Source organism: Mytilus trossulus, chromosome 3 (genome assembly GCF_036588685.1).
Source record: "Mytilus trossulus isolate FHL-02 chromosome 3, PNRI_Mtr1.1.1.hap1, whole genome shotgun sequence".
Lineage (NCBI taxonomy): Eukaryota > Metazoa > Mollusca > Bivalvia > Mytilida > Mytilidae > Mytilus > Mytilus trossulus.
The window spans coordinates 63,327,610-63,345,742 of NC_086375.1; the positions used below are offsets into that span (position 1 = coordinate 63,327,610).

At 31.2% G+C, this 18,133-nt stretch overlaps 1 protein-coding gene and 1 long non-coding RNA gene across 3 annotated transcripts in view; one reads left to right on the forward strand and one right to left on the reverse strand.

Moving 5' to 3' along the window:
- Positions 1 to 18,133, reverse strand: part of LOC134712083 (kinetochore-associated protein 1-like) — a 78,949-nt gene that overhangs the window by 50,496 nt on the left and 10,320 nt on the right. The window contains exons 6-20 of one of the 2 annotated variants that reach the window (XM_063573235.1): positions 17,844 to 17,924; positions 16,971 to 17,086; positions 16,381 to 16,468; positions 15,751 to 15,815; positions 15,051 to 15,160; positions 14,071 to 14,215; positions 13,328 to 13,365; positions 11,925 to 11,984; positions 11,723 to 11,798; positions 11,262 to 11,381; positions 10,353 to 10,442; positions 10,067 to 10,138; positions 9,259 to 9,320; positions 8,830 to 8,938; positions 106 to 249 (exon numbers count right to left, since the gene is read on the reverse strand). In XM_063573235.1, coding sequence (XP_063429305.1) covers positions 106 to 249; positions 8,830 to 8,938; positions 9,259 to 9,320; positions 10,067 to 10,138; positions 10,353 to 10,442; positions 11,262 to 11,381; positions 11,723 to 11,798; positions 11,925 to 11,984; positions 13,328 to 13,365; positions 14,071 to 14,215; positions 15,051 to 15,160; positions 15,751 to 15,815; positions 16,381 to 16,468; positions 16,971 to 17,086; positions 17,844 to 17,924 — 1,376 coding nt within the window. Of the gene's footprint in view, positions 1 to 105; positions 250 to 8,829; positions 8,939 to 9,258; positions 9,321 to 10,066; positions 10,139 to 10,352; positions 10,443 to 11,261; positions 11,382 to 11,722; positions 11,799 to 11,924; positions 11,985 to 13,327; positions 13,366 to 14,070; positions 14,216 to 15,050; positions 15,161 to 15,608; positions 15,684 to 15,750; positions 15,816 to 16,380; positions 16,469 to 16,970; positions 17,087 to 17,843; positions 17,925 to 18,133 lie in introns of those variants that run through there. The other variant, XM_063573236.1, reaches the window with a different exon arrangement.
- Positions 2,119 to 4,732, forward strand: LOC134712085 (uncharacterized). Its single transcript, XR_010106255.1, has 3 exons — positions 2,119 to 2,454; positions 3,560 to 3,769; positions 4,426 to 4,732. It is a non-coding gene; the product is annotated as an uncharacterized LOC134712085 (long non-coding RNA).

Below are 18,133 nucleotides of genomic sequence, written 5' to 3' on the forward strand. Positions count from 1 at the left end.
ATTTACACACATATATCATGAATATCTGTTGTAAAATCCATACCACAGAGGATATAATAGTTTCTATAAATAAACAATGAATTCCCAAGCCTGTTTTATACATACCAATATCTGTGGTAAAAGTCTTGCCACAGTGGGTACAATAGTTTCTGTTAGGATACACTGTATCTCTCCAGTCTGTACATGGTCTGGTATGAAATGAAGGAAGTTCTTTATAACAGTTGGTGTCACACACCTCTCCCATTCATACTGAAAATAAACAATTCTTTTGATCAAAATCAGGCTACATATGTATTCCCCTCAAAATCTGATTGCAAAAAGTGTTTTAAACCTCTGCATATAACCTGACAAAAGCCTGTCTTATAGCCCATAAAAGAGAAACAAACATTTTCTTTCTTGACCCATAATAACTCAGACAAGAGTGCACTCATTGAAATTTCTAATTTTGGTTAAATTTGAGGTTGAACTTATTTGAAATCCAGGGTTGCGTTCAATATTGTAGCAGCTACATAGGGCAACGTTGATTTTTGACTACTGAACGTGTAGCTAGCCTAGTTGCTTAAAAGATCTCTATAGCAGCTAGGCTAGCTACACATTCCAGGGGCGTAGCTAGGTATTCAGTCAACTGTAGGCACAAATCGGCAGGGGGTGTGGGGGCCGCTCAAGGCCCCATCAGGTCCAGGGCAGAGCCCTGGTAGGGGGTTCAGGGGGGCAAAGCCCCCCCGACGGAAAATGGTTTTCAGCGTTTTAGCTGCAAAATTTTATGTACAAAAATATTAAATTTACTGGTTATTTAATCATGGAAATTATAATATACATGATGAAAAGTTCGAAGAATTATGAATAATTTACCGTAACATCTGACTGGTGAAAAACGCAGTACAATCGGAAATAAAAAAAAAATATATTTCAAGGTATGCATTGCCCAGCATAGATCAGCGTATCCCTTTAATTAAGCAGTACACCCTGTTTGGTATTTTCATATCTAAGACTATCCCATTCTGACTGATATATACATTTAACTTAATTTATAGTACATATTGAAGATCCTTCAAATATTTATGCAAATTCAGGACAAAATATTTCTTTTTACAATAAATGCAACAGATAGCTAAGTCCTGTAATAGGTGCCATACAGAACGAAGGTCTGGAAATTTAAAAATGGCATGCATTGGAAAATGATGGATTACTTGGATAGGAGCAGAAATTTTGCCTTTCAGTAGACTAAATACGAACTCCTCAAAGAGTGGCATTCTCTCTACAACTAGGCAATGGATTTAATGTCCCCATTCTGACCAGACGTGACTGCGTATTTATACATCCTGCAAAGCGGTGGGCAAAACGGACGACCAACATTGGCAAAGGTTTGATTGTAGGTCGGGTGAAGACAAAGTGGAAAACTAGTTGAAAACTAACAACAACTAATTAAAAAAATGGTGTGTCTAAGTTGTGGTTCATTCAAGTTTTTGTTCATAGAAGTGAAATGATCAGTACTAACAAATGACCAAAGTTCTAGTTTATAGTTTCTGTATAAGGTAAAATCATATAAAAACATTCAATTATATCCAATATTCCATTCACTAAGGACGAGAGGCTAGTGTACACCTGACATTTGATAATGAAAGAGTTTTGACAACTTCACTGGCGTTCATCTACAGATAACGTTGTTTCTTATTTTGTTGTTTCTTATTTTATTTTATCCAAAAAAAAAATTGTGAAAAAATTATGTGTAGGCACGTGCCTATAGTGCCTAACGGCAGCTACGCCCCTGCATTCAGTTGTCAAAAATCAACCTAGCCCTATGTAGCTGCTTCGATATTGAACACAACCCTGGTCTTTATACAGGTATAACAGAAACAGACACTTACAGTAGGACAACCGGAAGCGCCTGAGTAAGGATTTCGCCGCTCAGTGATACGGTTCACTAGACGACGTTGTCAACACGTAATGGCGGCCATTATTTGACGTTGGATTTGGCATTCCATGCTGAAAAGTTGCATTAATGACATTCTTGGATGTTTAATCTTTATGCTAAACAACACAAAAGGTAAAGGTTTATTCCAGATATTTCAGTTAATTACTATCAAATAAGTCGGCTCCAAAGAAATGATTTAAACGGCAAAAATAAAATGTAAAATTATATCAAACATGAAAATTGAAATCCAATATATCATCATTTCCTTATAATATACTGGTATTGAATCAACTATTTACTGGTGAATTACATTCGGATTTCGGTCTAAGGTATCCGCACTTGTCCCCGGAAATATTATACCCACACAAGTTGTCAACATCCGTTTTCAAACTGGTCAAGGTGTTCTTCACGATCTCCATGGAAAATATTCACGCAATCACTTCTTGCTCAGATAATAGAACATTGTAAACCTCTAACTGCAAATACGGACCAAAATGAATAAAATTCGAAAGCACGTATGATCACGTTTCATGCAGATTGTAATTTCTCTAAAAAGGGGTGGGGTAATTTCAAGGCCCCAAATTATAGTCTACTGAGGCTACACGAATTCTGCTGAACGTATCGGGTTCAACTCAAAAGTCCATGAACTAAATCATTGGAATGTATTTAAAGACACCTACTTTCACTGTTGGCTATTTTATACCTGGTATGAAATTTCATTTGGAAAAACATTTTTGTGTCCCTGATTTCATATACACCAAAATGTTATATTCATAAAAATTAAATCTTTCATAAACAAAAAATACAAAGGGAAAGCGATCACAGTCACAGATTTCTCTTTCACATATACAAAAAAAAAATAGATAGCTATTCTCTAAATTTATATCTCATATTTTAAAAGAAATTTACTCATTGAAATTAACCACTGAATAACCCACCCATTTGAGAGCTTACACATGCATTAACATGTATCCCCATGACCAGGAATGGCAGGATATGTTACAAATTTAATATGCCTGTACAATTTCTTGATATTCATCAAGGTATATATTAATCCTTAGGCTATAGTCATATATATATATATATATATACAAAAACTAATTAGAAATGATAATCCATTGACAATACATTGTAGTAATTATGTACCCCAATTTCATTAATATCATAATATTATCCAATTAATGGTGTTATGACAGTGGTGGTTCATGAATTTAAATTAAAACTAGGTTGTGAGTGCACCCAAAATGTATAAAATTTCAGCTTGCATTGTACAATGGACATGTTGTATATTCATGTACACTATTATAATACATGTATGTTTTAAATTTGCCTGTAACTTTTATGTTTTGAGCAGAATTGATAGAGGCATAACAATTTCTAATACATAATAAATATATGAAATTGAGAATGGAAATGGATAATATGTCAAAGAACCAGCAACCCAAACAAAGAGCAGACAACAGTCAACGGCCACCAATGGGTCTTCATTGGAGCAAGAAATTTTTTTCTTTTTTCTTGGTAATTTATTTGGCAAATTTGTATTCATGTGTTGATTATAACAATGCAAAGTTTAATTTTGCTTTGAATAATTTAGTATATATTCAGCTTATTTAGTAATTGTATGTACATTTGCTTTATATACAGGATGGAGAAAGATGTTCACTATGAATCAAAAACTCAAAACAGAGGACTTTTATATATATATATCAACAAAACCACTCGCAGTACATGCACATGTATGATTGATATACATACAGCAGGAAAACAGTAATCAAATAGAGAGTCAACAACGAGTAATGTCGAAAGCAAAATTATTTTGTTAATACAAAACAATATGACTAGAATATATTAAGGGTAAGTAATCCAAATGTGTCTGTTCAGGGTAACAACAGTGGGTTATTTACAATGCGCTATGATTTCAATCCCTCAAATATGAAACAAAAACATGATAGACATTATCATGATTATGTATTAACTATTTTGATAAGGAAATAGACTGAATACATGTATATCTTACATTTAACAGTCAGACAAGAAAATTGCCAATGGAATAAATTGGGAATGGAAGTTAAAATTTATAGTTTATATTTATTTATGAAATGCACATTTATACACAGACTTTAAGACCAAATGGTATACTTTTAACATGTTTAAAATAGTTTAAAGATTTTATACTATTATCTATGCTGTATAATTTCAATATAGTTTCATTTGTATGTAAAACCAAATTTCAAGAATGAAGGGTATTATAATTTAAAATTAATTTATAAAGATAAAAAAAACAATATAAGGGAATTAACTCTTACTTTATGTGCATCATATCCATGAGAATGAAGTGGTTTAATAAAATTGACCATTTTCTTCAGATAAGAGAATGACTTTTAAAAGCAGACCATATTTTTGTCAAAGATGCAAATAACAATAAAATATAATATATTATAATTATCATTCATCATTACTTTTCAATTGAATCAACAAACTTAATTTAATAACAATTTTTTTTTTTTCAGTACACAACACATACTGGAGGATGAAAATTTTGATACCTGGAATCAGCAAAATTTATATGAAATTTGTTATGAGAGATATGTTCATGTACAGAATGGTAACCGAGGTGGTTCAAGTGTTTATTAGCAGACATTTTTGTTGAACTTGTGCAGGATTTGAATAAATGAAACTTAACTCAGTCTTAAGCTGACTATGGGCTCAATGTGTAGTAAAAAGAGGATTTTGAAATATGCAAAGACTCATCAACATTCAAATGTGCATAAGTGACAGTGAAATGTCACTATATTTAGTAAAAAAATCAGATTATTGTCTCAGTTGTTTTCATGAAAAAAAAAATTCGAAGGAATATCAGTTGTATAATTTATAAGATTCCTCATTTTTGTCGAGCCTGCGATTTTGTTGCAGAAAGCTAGACAAAGGGACAGTGAGCCGGCTGATTAGGCGGCGATGTTAGATAATTACTTAAAAGCTCTATATTTTAGAAGGTTGAAAGACCTGGATGCTTCATTCTTTGTATATAGATGCCTCATGTTAAGAAGTTTCCGTCAGTCACATGTCCAATGTCCTAGAGCTCATTTTCATGGTTCAGTGACTTCTTGAAAAAAAGGTTAAGATTTTTTGTAATATTAAATTCTCTCTCATTATAAGTAATAGGATAACTATATTTGGTATGTCATATCTTGCAAGGTCCTCATGCCCGTCGGGCAGTTTTCAATTGACCTCGACCTCATTTCATGGATCAGTGAACAAGGTTAAGTTTTGGTGGTCAAGTCCATATCTCAAATACTAAAAGCAATAGGTCTAGGATATTTAGTGTATGGAAGAACTGTAAGGTGTACATGTTCAACTGGCAGGTGTCATCTGACCTGACCTCATTTTCTTGGTTCAGTGGTTATAGTTAAGTTTTTGTGTTTTGGTCTGTTTTTCTCTTACTCTGTATGCAACAGGTCTACTGTATATGGTGTATGGAATGATTGTAAGATGAACATGTCTAGCTGGCAGTTGTCATCTAACCTTCACCTCATTTTTATGGTTCAGTGGTCAAAGTTAAGTTTTTGAGTTTTGGTCTTTTTTCTTATACTATATCCAATTCAATTGGTCAACTATATTTGGTGTATGGAATTGTTTTATGATCAGCCTTCAACATTTATTTTAGCAGAACCAATAACGTATAGAAAGCTACATATACAAAAGACCCCTAAATAACATGACACAAGACGACTTGAAAAGGAATATATTCTGTGTCTTTATGCAAAAGTGAAATATATTAAAAAATAAAATCATATGATGCAATGGATGCAAATTAATAAATAGTAAATCTAGAAAATCCTATAGATCCCCAATGTTATGGTTTATGAGGTTTATTAAAAAAGTTGGCAACAAACTTGACATACTTCATTCAAATAATTTACAGTTAACAAAATAACAAAAAAAAATGAACAGGTACCTAGAACAGACAAGCAATTGTTTGAAAGACTCATTGTTGAAGGCTGTACGGTGACTTATAGTTGTTAATGTTTGTGTCATTTTAATCTTTTGTGGATAGTTGACTCATTGGCAATCATACCACATCTTCTTTTTTCTTTATATAAGCACTAATACAAACACATCAGGATCATCTTCGAATTCCCCCAAAAAAGCAAATGGCCACCCCCGCCCCCTATGCAAAATATATTACTATATATTTGTAGTACTAATATAGTAATTGTAAATAATCATTGATCTAAGAAACTGCAGATTTGAAATAAGTAAAGTCAAGTAGATATTGAACCTTAACAGCAAACCAGAAATTGAGAACCATAAGCCCCTAAAAATCACGCATGCCTTTGATAAAATTAAGAGCACCCGACCCCAACCCCCTTTTTGACAAAAAAAAAGGGAAACACTGAAAACAAAACACATAACAATAATTGTATTAACGAACAAAAGGAAAATTATGAAAGAAATCGATATGACCAAACAGATAAGTTGTTCATTTTAAAAAATCAGCGACCGGTAACCTGGTAACAACATGCACGAAATGAATCTTGATCAACTACAAGTACGATGTCAACAAGTCAATCTCATGATGATGATGTAGGCCTCAAACTGTTAGTTTACCAAGTAAGGCCTGTTTTGGTATAACGTTGATATGGATTCAACATATTGCATGACTTTCTTGACATTTAGAAAAAAAAAATTGATACAAAGAAGAAAAGATTCCAACTTTTAATGACATTTTACGTTGACATTTTGGGCGCCGGAAATTGACAACGTTGATCTATGTATTGACACAACATCGGATGGGGTCGATTCCGGCATATTCTGTTAAAAAAATCAGTAGCACTTAAAATTTGTTGATGTCTTAAAATATATTCTTTTTGTTTCACTGATATTTATTTGATAATTAATTTCCAGAGATGATTAGCTATCGTGTACTTCAGAATCAAGGTGAAAGGATGACCACGCCCCCATAGTGGGGACATACAAAATAAAGATGACCGTTCTCCCATTTCTACTCGATAGTTCAAGTGCCTAATTTTTTCATAACATCTGCATTATGTACCAAAGATTATAAAATGAAAGTATAAAAAAAATCGAGGCGGAGATTTTTTAGAATCATCTGATAATTATAGCAGACCAATAGACGTAATAGAGAAATAGGCGAAAATGGCGTCTTCTTCAATTTCGAAAAAAATTGATAATTTTACAATTTATTGACACATATTGATATTTTTATAGGGGTTACATATATAAGGATTCAGCTATTCTTGATAGTTGAATGAATATTTACTTTAAAAACAGAATCTTTTCCAATTTCTAATTCTACCGGCCATGCAAGGGTAAACCTTCAAAAAAATTAGACCCCTACTTTAAAATGGGTACAATTTTTTGCCCTACTGTGGACACCCCTTTTCTTTTCGGATTTCGATTTGAAAAACTAGCGAAATTACAATGTAAAAAATTTAAGGTAATTGAAGGATAGGCTTTTTTTTTTACCCCTTTTTAATATCGCTATTAAATTTTACAGTGCAAAAAATCGAAATCCGAAATTCGATGTTCAGATGTGAAAAAATAAGATTTTCTTTTATTTTTTTGTTCAAACATGTAAATAATAAGTAAACTCATATATTTTTCTCTTATAAATGAGCTTACAATCAACAGCTGTTGCCGCCGGTACTTTGCTGTAAACGAATGAAATGTTTTTACAAAAGCGCGCCATTTTTCAGCTGACGTCGGCCGACGCAAAATAGTCCAATTTTTGGCGTAGGACTACTGAGCGCCGCCGAATCACATTTTGGCCAAAAAGGCACATCCGGTTGTCCTACTGTTAATATTGATAAACAGACCAATCTTATCATGAAAGCTTTATGTTGACCAAAGAACTATGAAAATAATGTCAAGGTCAGATCAACAATTGCTGTAGGTTATGTTCAACTTGCAATCCTATTTTACACAATACAGTTGACATACTATTTATAGTATTTAGAAATGGACCAAACCACGAAAAATAAACATTGATCAATGAAATTTCAAAGCAAAAATTGAATTTCTTTTTTATAAAAACTGAAATTTTACAAAGGAAGATGAATCAATAATTACAATGATAGTTTTTGTCGAGCCTTTGACTTTAGTCAAAAAAGCGAGACTAAGCGATCCTACTTTCCGTCGGCGTTGTCCGCGGTGTCCACAAATATTCACTCTGTGGTTAAAGTTTTTGAAAATTTAATAACTTTCTTAAACTATACTGGATTTCTACCAAACTTGGACAGAAGCTTGTTTATGATCATATGATAGTATCCAGAAGTAAATTTTGTAAAAATAAAATTCCATTTTTTCCGTATTTTACTTATAAATGGACTTAGTTTTTTCTGCGGGGGAAACATTACATTCACTCGGTGGTTAAAGTTTTAAGAATTTTAATAACTTTCTTAAACTATCCTTGGTTTGTACCAAACTTAGACAAAAGCTTGTTCATGATCATAAGATAGTATCCAGAAGTAAATTTTGTAAAAATAAAATGCCATTTTTTTCTATATTTTACTTATAAATGGACTTAAGTTTTTCTGCGGGGAAACATTACATTCACTCTGTGGTTAAAAGATTTTAAAATTTTAATAACTTTCTTAAACTATCCTGGGTTTGTACCATACTTGGACAGAAGCTTATTTATGATAATAAGATAGTTTCCAAGGGTAAATTTTGTAAAAAGATAACTCAAATTTTTAAAGTTTTCAAAACATTTATTAGATTCAATAACTATCCTAGATTTTTACCAAACTTGGACAGAAGCTTCTTAAAATCAGAAGATAGTATCAAGAGGAATATTTTTATTGATTTTTTTCCTCATTTTTGTGGAGCCTGCTATTTACAGCAATAGTAGGCGAGACACTGGGTTCCGTGGAACCCTTACAAATTTTTTTTACCTCATGTCTTGATAAGATAATGAGTCCCTTCTTCAGTTGATTCTGTTGTAACATTGCCATCATAACTTTCATCAAATCTGATTTCATAAAGATATCCCATCTCTCTGCACTATATAAAAAACAAAAAAAACAAATGTGTATGATGAAAATATATAGATGTATCATAAATATAGGTCAATCAATCAAAATGGATTGATCTTTGTGTATTTTATGATAACCTATTAAGATATTAGCTTTAATTGAATAGATTGATTGGTTAATTAAAACAATACATAGGTTCTGAAAAGTATAAAGGGTCAAAGGTGATGAAGGACAAGAAATCCATATTCTTATTTTTTTCTGGTAGTAATTGTGATACAGGGTTGAAAAAGCATTTACAATGGAAAATGTTAGTATTTACAAATTTTTCCTGTTTTTCTTGGTTTTTACCTGTAATTTTCTGCTCCATTGATCATCTTGAAAGTTACCAATCTGTGTTGGATTTCATATAACTAAAACAACAAACAATTACTATAAGTTTACTACAACAAAATTACATCCAATACGTAATAAGAAGTTTTTGATTTTTTTTGTAGTTACTGAACCATGAAATAGAGGTCAAGGACAAGTGACATATGACAGACAATATCATAAGGCATATATATACAAAGTATGAAGCATCCAGGTTGTCTACCTTCTGACATAATATTAATCCTTAAATAAGTTTGTCAACACTGCCACCACCACGGAGGATCACCATCCCTATGTCGATCTTTCTGAGCCAGAAGTTGAAGGCCCAACAATAAAAACTAGGCTGGCCAGCAATTTAGTTTATTCCATAATCTTTTGTCGGTAAATTCAATAACTTATTGGAAGAAAAATTACTAGTCTTGCATGTATATGTTACATTAGGTTTATTATCTTTTAATAGTAAAGAACCTTTAAAAACTGGTTGGGACTGATTAAGAAAGTTTGCACTGGGTTGAATCAACTTCTCATCATAAATTACCTTCTACAAGGTTGTATAAAACTAAGAATGGAATTGTTCTTAAAAAATTGGTAACATGACAGCGGCCTTGCCTTGCAGTGATTCAGCTTAGAGTATAAATTATTTTAGTCAAATTTATATTATATGAATTTCATTTAGGCTTTGACTTATAATTTTGACAAGGTTCCTATGATTAGTGCCAAGCTTAATCAATGATCTACCTTCATTTTAATTCTTCAATTACAAATAACATCGTAAAGATAACTGTACCTTTGAAAGTAAAACTTGCAGTTTTTCCTTTTGTATAGTATCAGCACTTTTATTGGTAGAGACCTTCAGCAACTAAAAAGACATTTCATACTCTTCATCATTTATAATTTCACACATTCAAAAATAATTACTATGAAAAAAACAGTTCTTAAGCAATTTCTTCTGTTGCTTAATAATCATATAAATGATATAAATTCAGAAACTAATAGAATATTTTCATATATGTAAAAAGAATGCAACAAAATTTAAGAGCAAAAACTACTGATAGTAATGTTAAGTATATCACCCTTTCTTTGCTATAATCCAGAAGTCTCTGTGTAGCTTTCAGACTTGACAAAGCAGCCCTCATACATATTTCTGCAACATGCAGGTCATCCTGTAATTAAAATATGGTGACCGTAATAAATAAAAACATATTGCTAAATTACAATGTACACAACTATCCACATGTGTCTTGTGTGAAAATAAAAAGCAAATTTAACTTTTAGGTTGGACACAAAAGGGTAATAAAAGCCACAAATACAGTCACTGGCAGGATGTTTTTATTGGTATTCTTTACATCAATGATATCATTCAAGACAAATTTAAAAAAAATCTGAATTCTGTCAGATTACAGGATAAATCTGTGACTTCTTCATAAAACCAACTATGTTTTAAGTGTTAATGTTCATTTTAAGTATTTTTTTTACATGCATGTTAGGCTAATGATAAACTAGTCAAACATTTGGTTATTTGATTGATTAATTATAATCTTAAAATGTACAGGAAGATAAACATTAAACTGAGGGGACATTGCCTTTTCTTAATTTACTTGTCAGTAAGATAAAACTGTGTGTTACTATTTAAGTACGGTAAACATTTAATCTATGATCTATGAGTTTGACTGTCCCTCTGGTATCTTTCGCTCTTTTTTTTAGTTTGACTGTCCCTCTGGTATCTTTCGCCCCTCTTTTGAGTTTGACTGTCCCTCTGGTATCTTTCCCCCCTCTTTTGAGTTTGACTGTCCCTCTGGTATCTTTCGCCCCTCTTTTGAGTTTGACTGTCCCTCTGGTATCTTTCCCCCCTCTTTTGAGTTTGACTGTCCCTCTGGTATCTTTCGCCCCTCTTTTGAATTTGACTGTCCCTCAGGAATCTTTCCCCCTCTAGTATCTTTCACCCCTCAGGTATCTTTCGCCCCTCTTTTAATGTTAATTACCTTGACATATGCTAAACAGTTTGTAAACTGTGTTGACATTGCTGTGACCTTTTCTTCACTGTTATTATTCCAGGGAGATAACTGATCCAACAAGTAATTTGCCTTCACTTTATGTACCAACTGAAAGAATACATTTACCATAGAATGATAACATTTACTATTTCACCAACAGATAAAATACATGTACTCCAAATTGTTTATTTTTTCTAATTTTTAGACAATACCAGAAACCATATATCTTGTTTGTAGAGTAAAAGTTACTGGGCCCATTTATAAAAAAAAATGTATTATATATTTGATAATGACTTTGATTTAATCATAAATGACAAGCATTAATAACTTCACTTTTTTCTGTATTTAAACCACTCAGTTGAGTAACAGCAATAAGCAAAATCTGAGTCATCTTTGCTATGTAATGATGAAAATATAAGGCTGTCAATATGTATAGAAATTAAGACTACCTCAGTATCCAGTCTGTACAACTTGGCAAATTCTTCAGCTTCTTCAAATTTATTCTTGTGTAAAATTCTATACAATCTGAAGGAGAAATAAACTATTGTTAAAGAGAAAAAATATAAAATTGACATGATTTAAATTGGAAATAGCATTGTCAAAGAAGGGTTTTATCCTTTTCAAATTAATATCTATGAATATATCATGTACCTTGTTTCTGGATTTGTTTCTGTTAAACATCTCAGTCTCACTGAATAACTCTGCTTATCTCTGAAACAATATATATATATATATAAACATAATAACTTTGCATGTATGTTTCATTATAATACATTATTTTGATTTGCTAACAGCAATCTTGTGTTATTCTGAAATTAACCTTCAATTCAAATTAAATGCAACATTCATGACACAAGCTACCATAATAAAGAGCACAGGTAAATAATAGAAAAACTTTATGCAAATCATGTTTGAATGATCATTTAATTTTTTTTTATAAGTAATAATTACATTAGATGTATGTTTCATTATAATACTTTATTCTGATTGGCTAATTGCACATCATGTGTTATTCATTAAGCAATTGCATCACTCAATAAAACTTTTCATTCATGATAACACATGGTCCCACAATAAAGTGCACAGGTGAATTAAATAAACAAGTTATAAAATTCGTGTTTTCATGATTATAGCTTAAAAATGTAATTATAAGTATTGAATGCTTCTTTTTGTAACTTCATAGGGTTGTAAAAGCGTTGACCGTGCACACATTTTTAGTATGAAGCGCTTCCGCGCTTCATACAAAATTTACTTTGGTCAACGCTTTTAGACCCCCAATGAAGTTACAAAAAGAAGCATTCAATTCTTAATTGAAATCTTCTATTAGTAATTTTATTAGGCTTAAAAGCATTAACTGTGCACTCATTTTTAGAATGAAGTGCAGAAAAAATACGGTCAACTCTTTAACAACACAATAAATAAGAAAAAGAAACATTGAATTTTTAAATATATAATAGAAGTATCAATGCTGTCTAAACAAGGACAGAACTTAATGTTCTGACAATCCCCCTTTTTATACTTTTTGTTAATTTCTATTGCTTTGAATATTTTTAAGGTATCTCAGTTTTGCCAAAATTTTAACTGAAACTATACGAAAATCTTTCATTAAGAATTTACATCCACATGCAAAAAACAGGAGCAGAAGTTAGAAGTGCATATAGATAACTTTAAATCTGTGTGTAGCTTAACGATGAAGAAATGTGAAAATAGCACCAATATTAGAGAAAACTGGGATCATATTGAGTGAGAAAGGGGAGATAACTGGGCTCATACTAACAGCAATAAATTGGGTGAGAAAGGGGAGATCACTGTGGTTGAGAGTGATTTATCCTTAAAAGATCATTTAATAAGTGTCTTGCCAACCAGGATCTTCATCTTCAAAGGTAAAGTTCTTATCCTGAAGATACAAAGTTTCAAACTTCTACCGGAAAATATTGTCAATTATTTTGATTTATGATTTGCTTTTCCTGGACACAGCATTCTTAATTCCTAAATCATCAGCATATTAACTCAAAATATTTACTAATGGAAACCGTTTCAGAAAGTAAACTTACACTTCACTTGGTGAACATTCAGCCAGAAATAACGTTTCCTACAAATAAAGAGAAAAATATAATTAATGCAAACCAATTCATTCCTTGAAATATGGGAAATTCAATGATTTATAGACAAATTCAAGAAAATTTTTGGTCAATTTTATGTGCTTTCTATACAAAAGACACCTATTTTCAAAGAATTCAATCAGTAATATTTTAGGGGGGAAAAAAAGATGACAGAATTATATATTCAAGTTTAAGATACAATTCAACAAGCCAAAGGTGTATGCAAAATTTAAGAAAATCTGTGACATAGATAAAGACAACAGTAGTATACAACTGTTCTAGTCACATAAATTGATATAGGGGTTACAAACTTAAACTGTGAGAAACACATCAACTATTCTAGGAAAGCATCGAAACAACAGAAACACAGAAGTGCAACAAAAACAAACAACAATGCAAAATACATAGAAACAAATGATAATGCAACATATAGAGAAACAAACTATTGTAATATAACAACTGCCATATTCCTGACTTGGCAAAGGACATTTTAAGAAAAATTGTTGGGTTCAATCGGTTTTGCAGCTAGCCAAACCTAACGCTTTTTGGCAATGTTTTAAATGTATCGCTAAAAAATGACAACATAATATGACAGGAATACATTTACATTAACAAATTTACTGTAACTTGACCTTAAAGAAAAGTACTAATCTAACACAATAAGCTAGATTGGTTTAAGTGTGAGCTTTATTAACCTGAGATGTTGGACAGGAAGCTAATGTTGATGGTTGGTGTAATTGTAAGTTATAAATAGTTTCCCATGAAGGCAGACTTTGAACCATCAGATTTGTTGTTTTTCCTTCTCCAACTGTCAATAGAACTAGTTTCATATCTTGTAAGCTGAAAATAAAATAACAGTACATGATTTCAATCAGTAGAATAAATGTATATTAAATTAGAATATATAATTTCATAAAACATAGACGTGCAAATCCCAATACAAATGCACATGATTCAACATTGATTTTCTACTAGCCACCTTCATCAAAATTACATAATCACAAACTTATACATTGTTGATGACACCTTTGCCTCGAGTATAAAGCATCTTAATCTTGCTTTTTCAACTTGTCAAGGGGAGACAATGAATCAGTAACCAGTTTTAAACAAAAAGTTGATACAGATCACCAATCAGACTCTACACCTTCTCATCTTCAGCTGATATATTTACAATGTAGCTACTTTTCCTGTACAATAAAATTCTGATAACCAGCCAATATTTCACATTTATGTGCATACTGAATTCCTTTAATAATATAGAAAAATATTTTGATTCAAGATACATTTAGTTCTAAATTCAGTTATGTAAAAATAAATGTATGGTTAATAAAACAATACAAGATAACTTTACATGAATATCAGTTTATGTAGTAGATCATTGAGATTAACTGTTTTTAGGGACACATTCTTCTTTACATTCACATTTTACAAATTAGTGCTTCAACCATGTTCATTTTTAAAAAGTAATATACAATTAAGTTATCTCCACTGAATTAAGCATACCAATTTTGTTGAAAAACTATCGCTCCTTGTCGAGTTTTTTGTTGGAGCAATAAAATCTATATAAACATGATTTGTTATGTGGTATCTAAAGCTGTAATATTTTCATTAAACATTTTAGGTTTAAACATATATTATGTGACAAATTACTTTTCTTAAAGATATTGAAAGTTACCTTTGATTCTTGATCTTTTTTGTTTCTAGTAACTGGAACTGTTCCACCTTGATGTCAGACCAACTATGAAGCGCTGTCATTGTTGTAGTGTTCAGTAATAACAATTCATGCTGTAAAATATGTATTATTCTAAGAAACCAGTTATATAATAGAAGTGTACTCAATTTCCATACTTAACTAAGCAACTTAAATTTTCATAGAACAATCATTTATCTTGATTTGCATAAAAAATAAACTACTAACTTATGAGGCAGTATAATTCACAACATGTAATTATAAGCAATCCTATGACCATTTAGAAGCCATTTCAAACCAGCTAAGTTCACCCCCCTTCTTTTTTTTGTGATTGAATTTCTATGAAATTTATTTGTTCATTTAGTTGGCATTTTCAAAAGATTTTAGAGAATTTTCCAAATTCAAGTTTTACTGGTAAATTTTTCAAATCCCTCTAATTTCACTAAGCTCCTGTATTATATTATACATTCACATTATCAGTCAAGGCAAATGGATGTTTCCCATCAGATGATACCCTGCCTTCAACTATCATATTATACTCACATTATCAGTCAAAACAAATAGATGTTTCCCATCAGATGATACCCTGCCTTCAACTATCATATTATACTCACATTATCAGTCAAAACAAATAGATGTTTCCCATCAGATGATACCCTGCCTTCAACTATCATATTATACTCACATTATCAGTCAAAACAAATAAGTGTTTCCCATCAGACGATACCCTGCCTTCCACTACACCAGCATCTGTCAACAGAGGAAGCATTACAAAGTTCATTTTCTGACAAAATATGATCAAATGTAGAAGATCAAATCTGAACACAAAGAGATTGGTCTCCAAGAGTTGAAGACACGAAGATTTTATCCATAAAGAAAATCAAGAATATATGCAATATTTATATCTTCATAAAAAAAAATATCAATAGATAAAAACTCTCTTGCTTGTAAAATTTGACACCAGAAGCAGCTAATACCATATAGTGGGTTATTTTCGCGGGGTGCAAATTTTCGCTTATTTTCACGGATAGAACAAAATCGCCAAAATAAAATCTGCCAAATTAAAGGTGTACATACAAAGGTATGAATACAAGACTTAATCCGCGAAAATAATAACCGCCAAAATATTTCGTATACCTCGTTCAATGAAAATCGCGAAATTTTACACCCGCGAAAATAACCCGCTATACGGTATGCCTTCATCTCAGAGACCTGAATAATATAATTTAAGCTTGGAATAACAAAAAAATATCAATGGTCAATCTGTTTTTGACTTCCATTCTTTTTTAATTTTAGTTATAATGAAGTGACTGACCATTGAATACATAACTAGGGATCTCATCTTCTAAAACAAGCTGTCCATCTTCTATTACCCATACTCCAATGGCAATATCACCACTTCCCTGTAATTACAAGATGCACCAAATACACTTAAATACTCTACACATATTAATGTGCTTTAATCAATCTTTTTTAACTATTATTTATAACAATTATACTAACAAATACTAAGATGATCCTTTTAATATATTGTAGACATAATTATACATCTAATAAAAATTAAAAGATTAAGGAACTGTTAAACATTTTAAAAGTTGATGATGACAGTACAAGAAGTTTTGCACCTGAACAAATTCTTGTGCACATGAAAATCATGGTGTTGTCTTTTTGTTCCTTTTTAAGGCATTTGGGAGTGTTAATTTAACTTTTTCATTTCATAAATTGTGAGGTTCATCAAAATCATCAATTGAATACAATAAACAAAAAAAATCTGTTGATTAGTTATTGTAAGTCTACAAACAAACAATATTTCACTGAAATTTAAATACTGAAGCTTTTTCACAGTATTCTAGTATTTCAATTAAGAAAAAATCATTTATTCTATTTCAACAAAAACTTATTTACCAAAGTAACAATTTTATCATCAAAACAAACAACATCATTAACACCCTCTGTATGGAAATGATCGGCTCTGGTTTGTATCAACTTTTCCTTCAACGAAGCTGCAATCTTTCCTTCATCTGCAAAGAAAAAAAATTATTACTGATATTGCACTGTAACGCTGTATAAAGTTGTATCACAGAATAATTTTCATATTAAATACCTTTTATCAATAAAATCTAGAAAATTTTAGCCATGCTAAGATGAATATGAAATTAATGAGATAAAGTATAATTTGTAATGAAACTAAGTTGTGAAATCAGTATAAGGAACAGAAACACTGTTTTGTGGGTGTGCTGATTTCATGAAGGAGTTGTCTTTATTAAATTCAATATTCATTAGTCTGATTTTAGCTTTGAAATAAAAATTGTTATCTATTTACACACTCACATTGAAATGTATAAAATAATCTGCTTTGTACTCGACAGACATACTAATTCAGATTAGTGTATGTCATCTAACAAAACAACAATCATGTCATTCTACTAGGATGCATTGTTCTGGATAGAATCTTATCAGTCTTTGCTCTAACTCATTTATGTTTTGCACTTTTCAGAGAAGCATCAAATTCTAATTTCCAGATAAGGAGCAAAAAGTTAGGTAAACTAGATAAATGCATTATGTATAGATTAGATTGTGTTTATTCAACATCTAGCCATTGCTATATATGTGCAACATCATAAAACATAAGTGTCAGTAAGCTACATCTAAATGTATAAAAATGGCTAAATTTCAATCATTTGATTCCACAAGACCACTAAGGTAATGAAGATATATGATTAACCACTGTTAAATGTAAAGATAACTATGATGATAATGTATCAATTTGAGTCAAACCTGCAGAAAATAGATCTTGTGTAATACCAGTTAGAACCAACATCTGTCCATTGCCTGCCAGAACCACCAAATCTGTAGTATCTAAAATTGTCAATGTATTAATTTGTGAAAATTGCATTCCCTAAAAGATTTTTATAATCACTATACAGTAATCAGTGTTCTCCCCAGGATTTTTGGATAGCGCTGAGGTAAGCGCGTAATTTTCAACAATTCCCAGTAACTTTATCGCGGCGCACCGTTCGTTTGTATATGATTTGTTATGTGTTTTTTTTGTTTTTTTTATGTTTCCT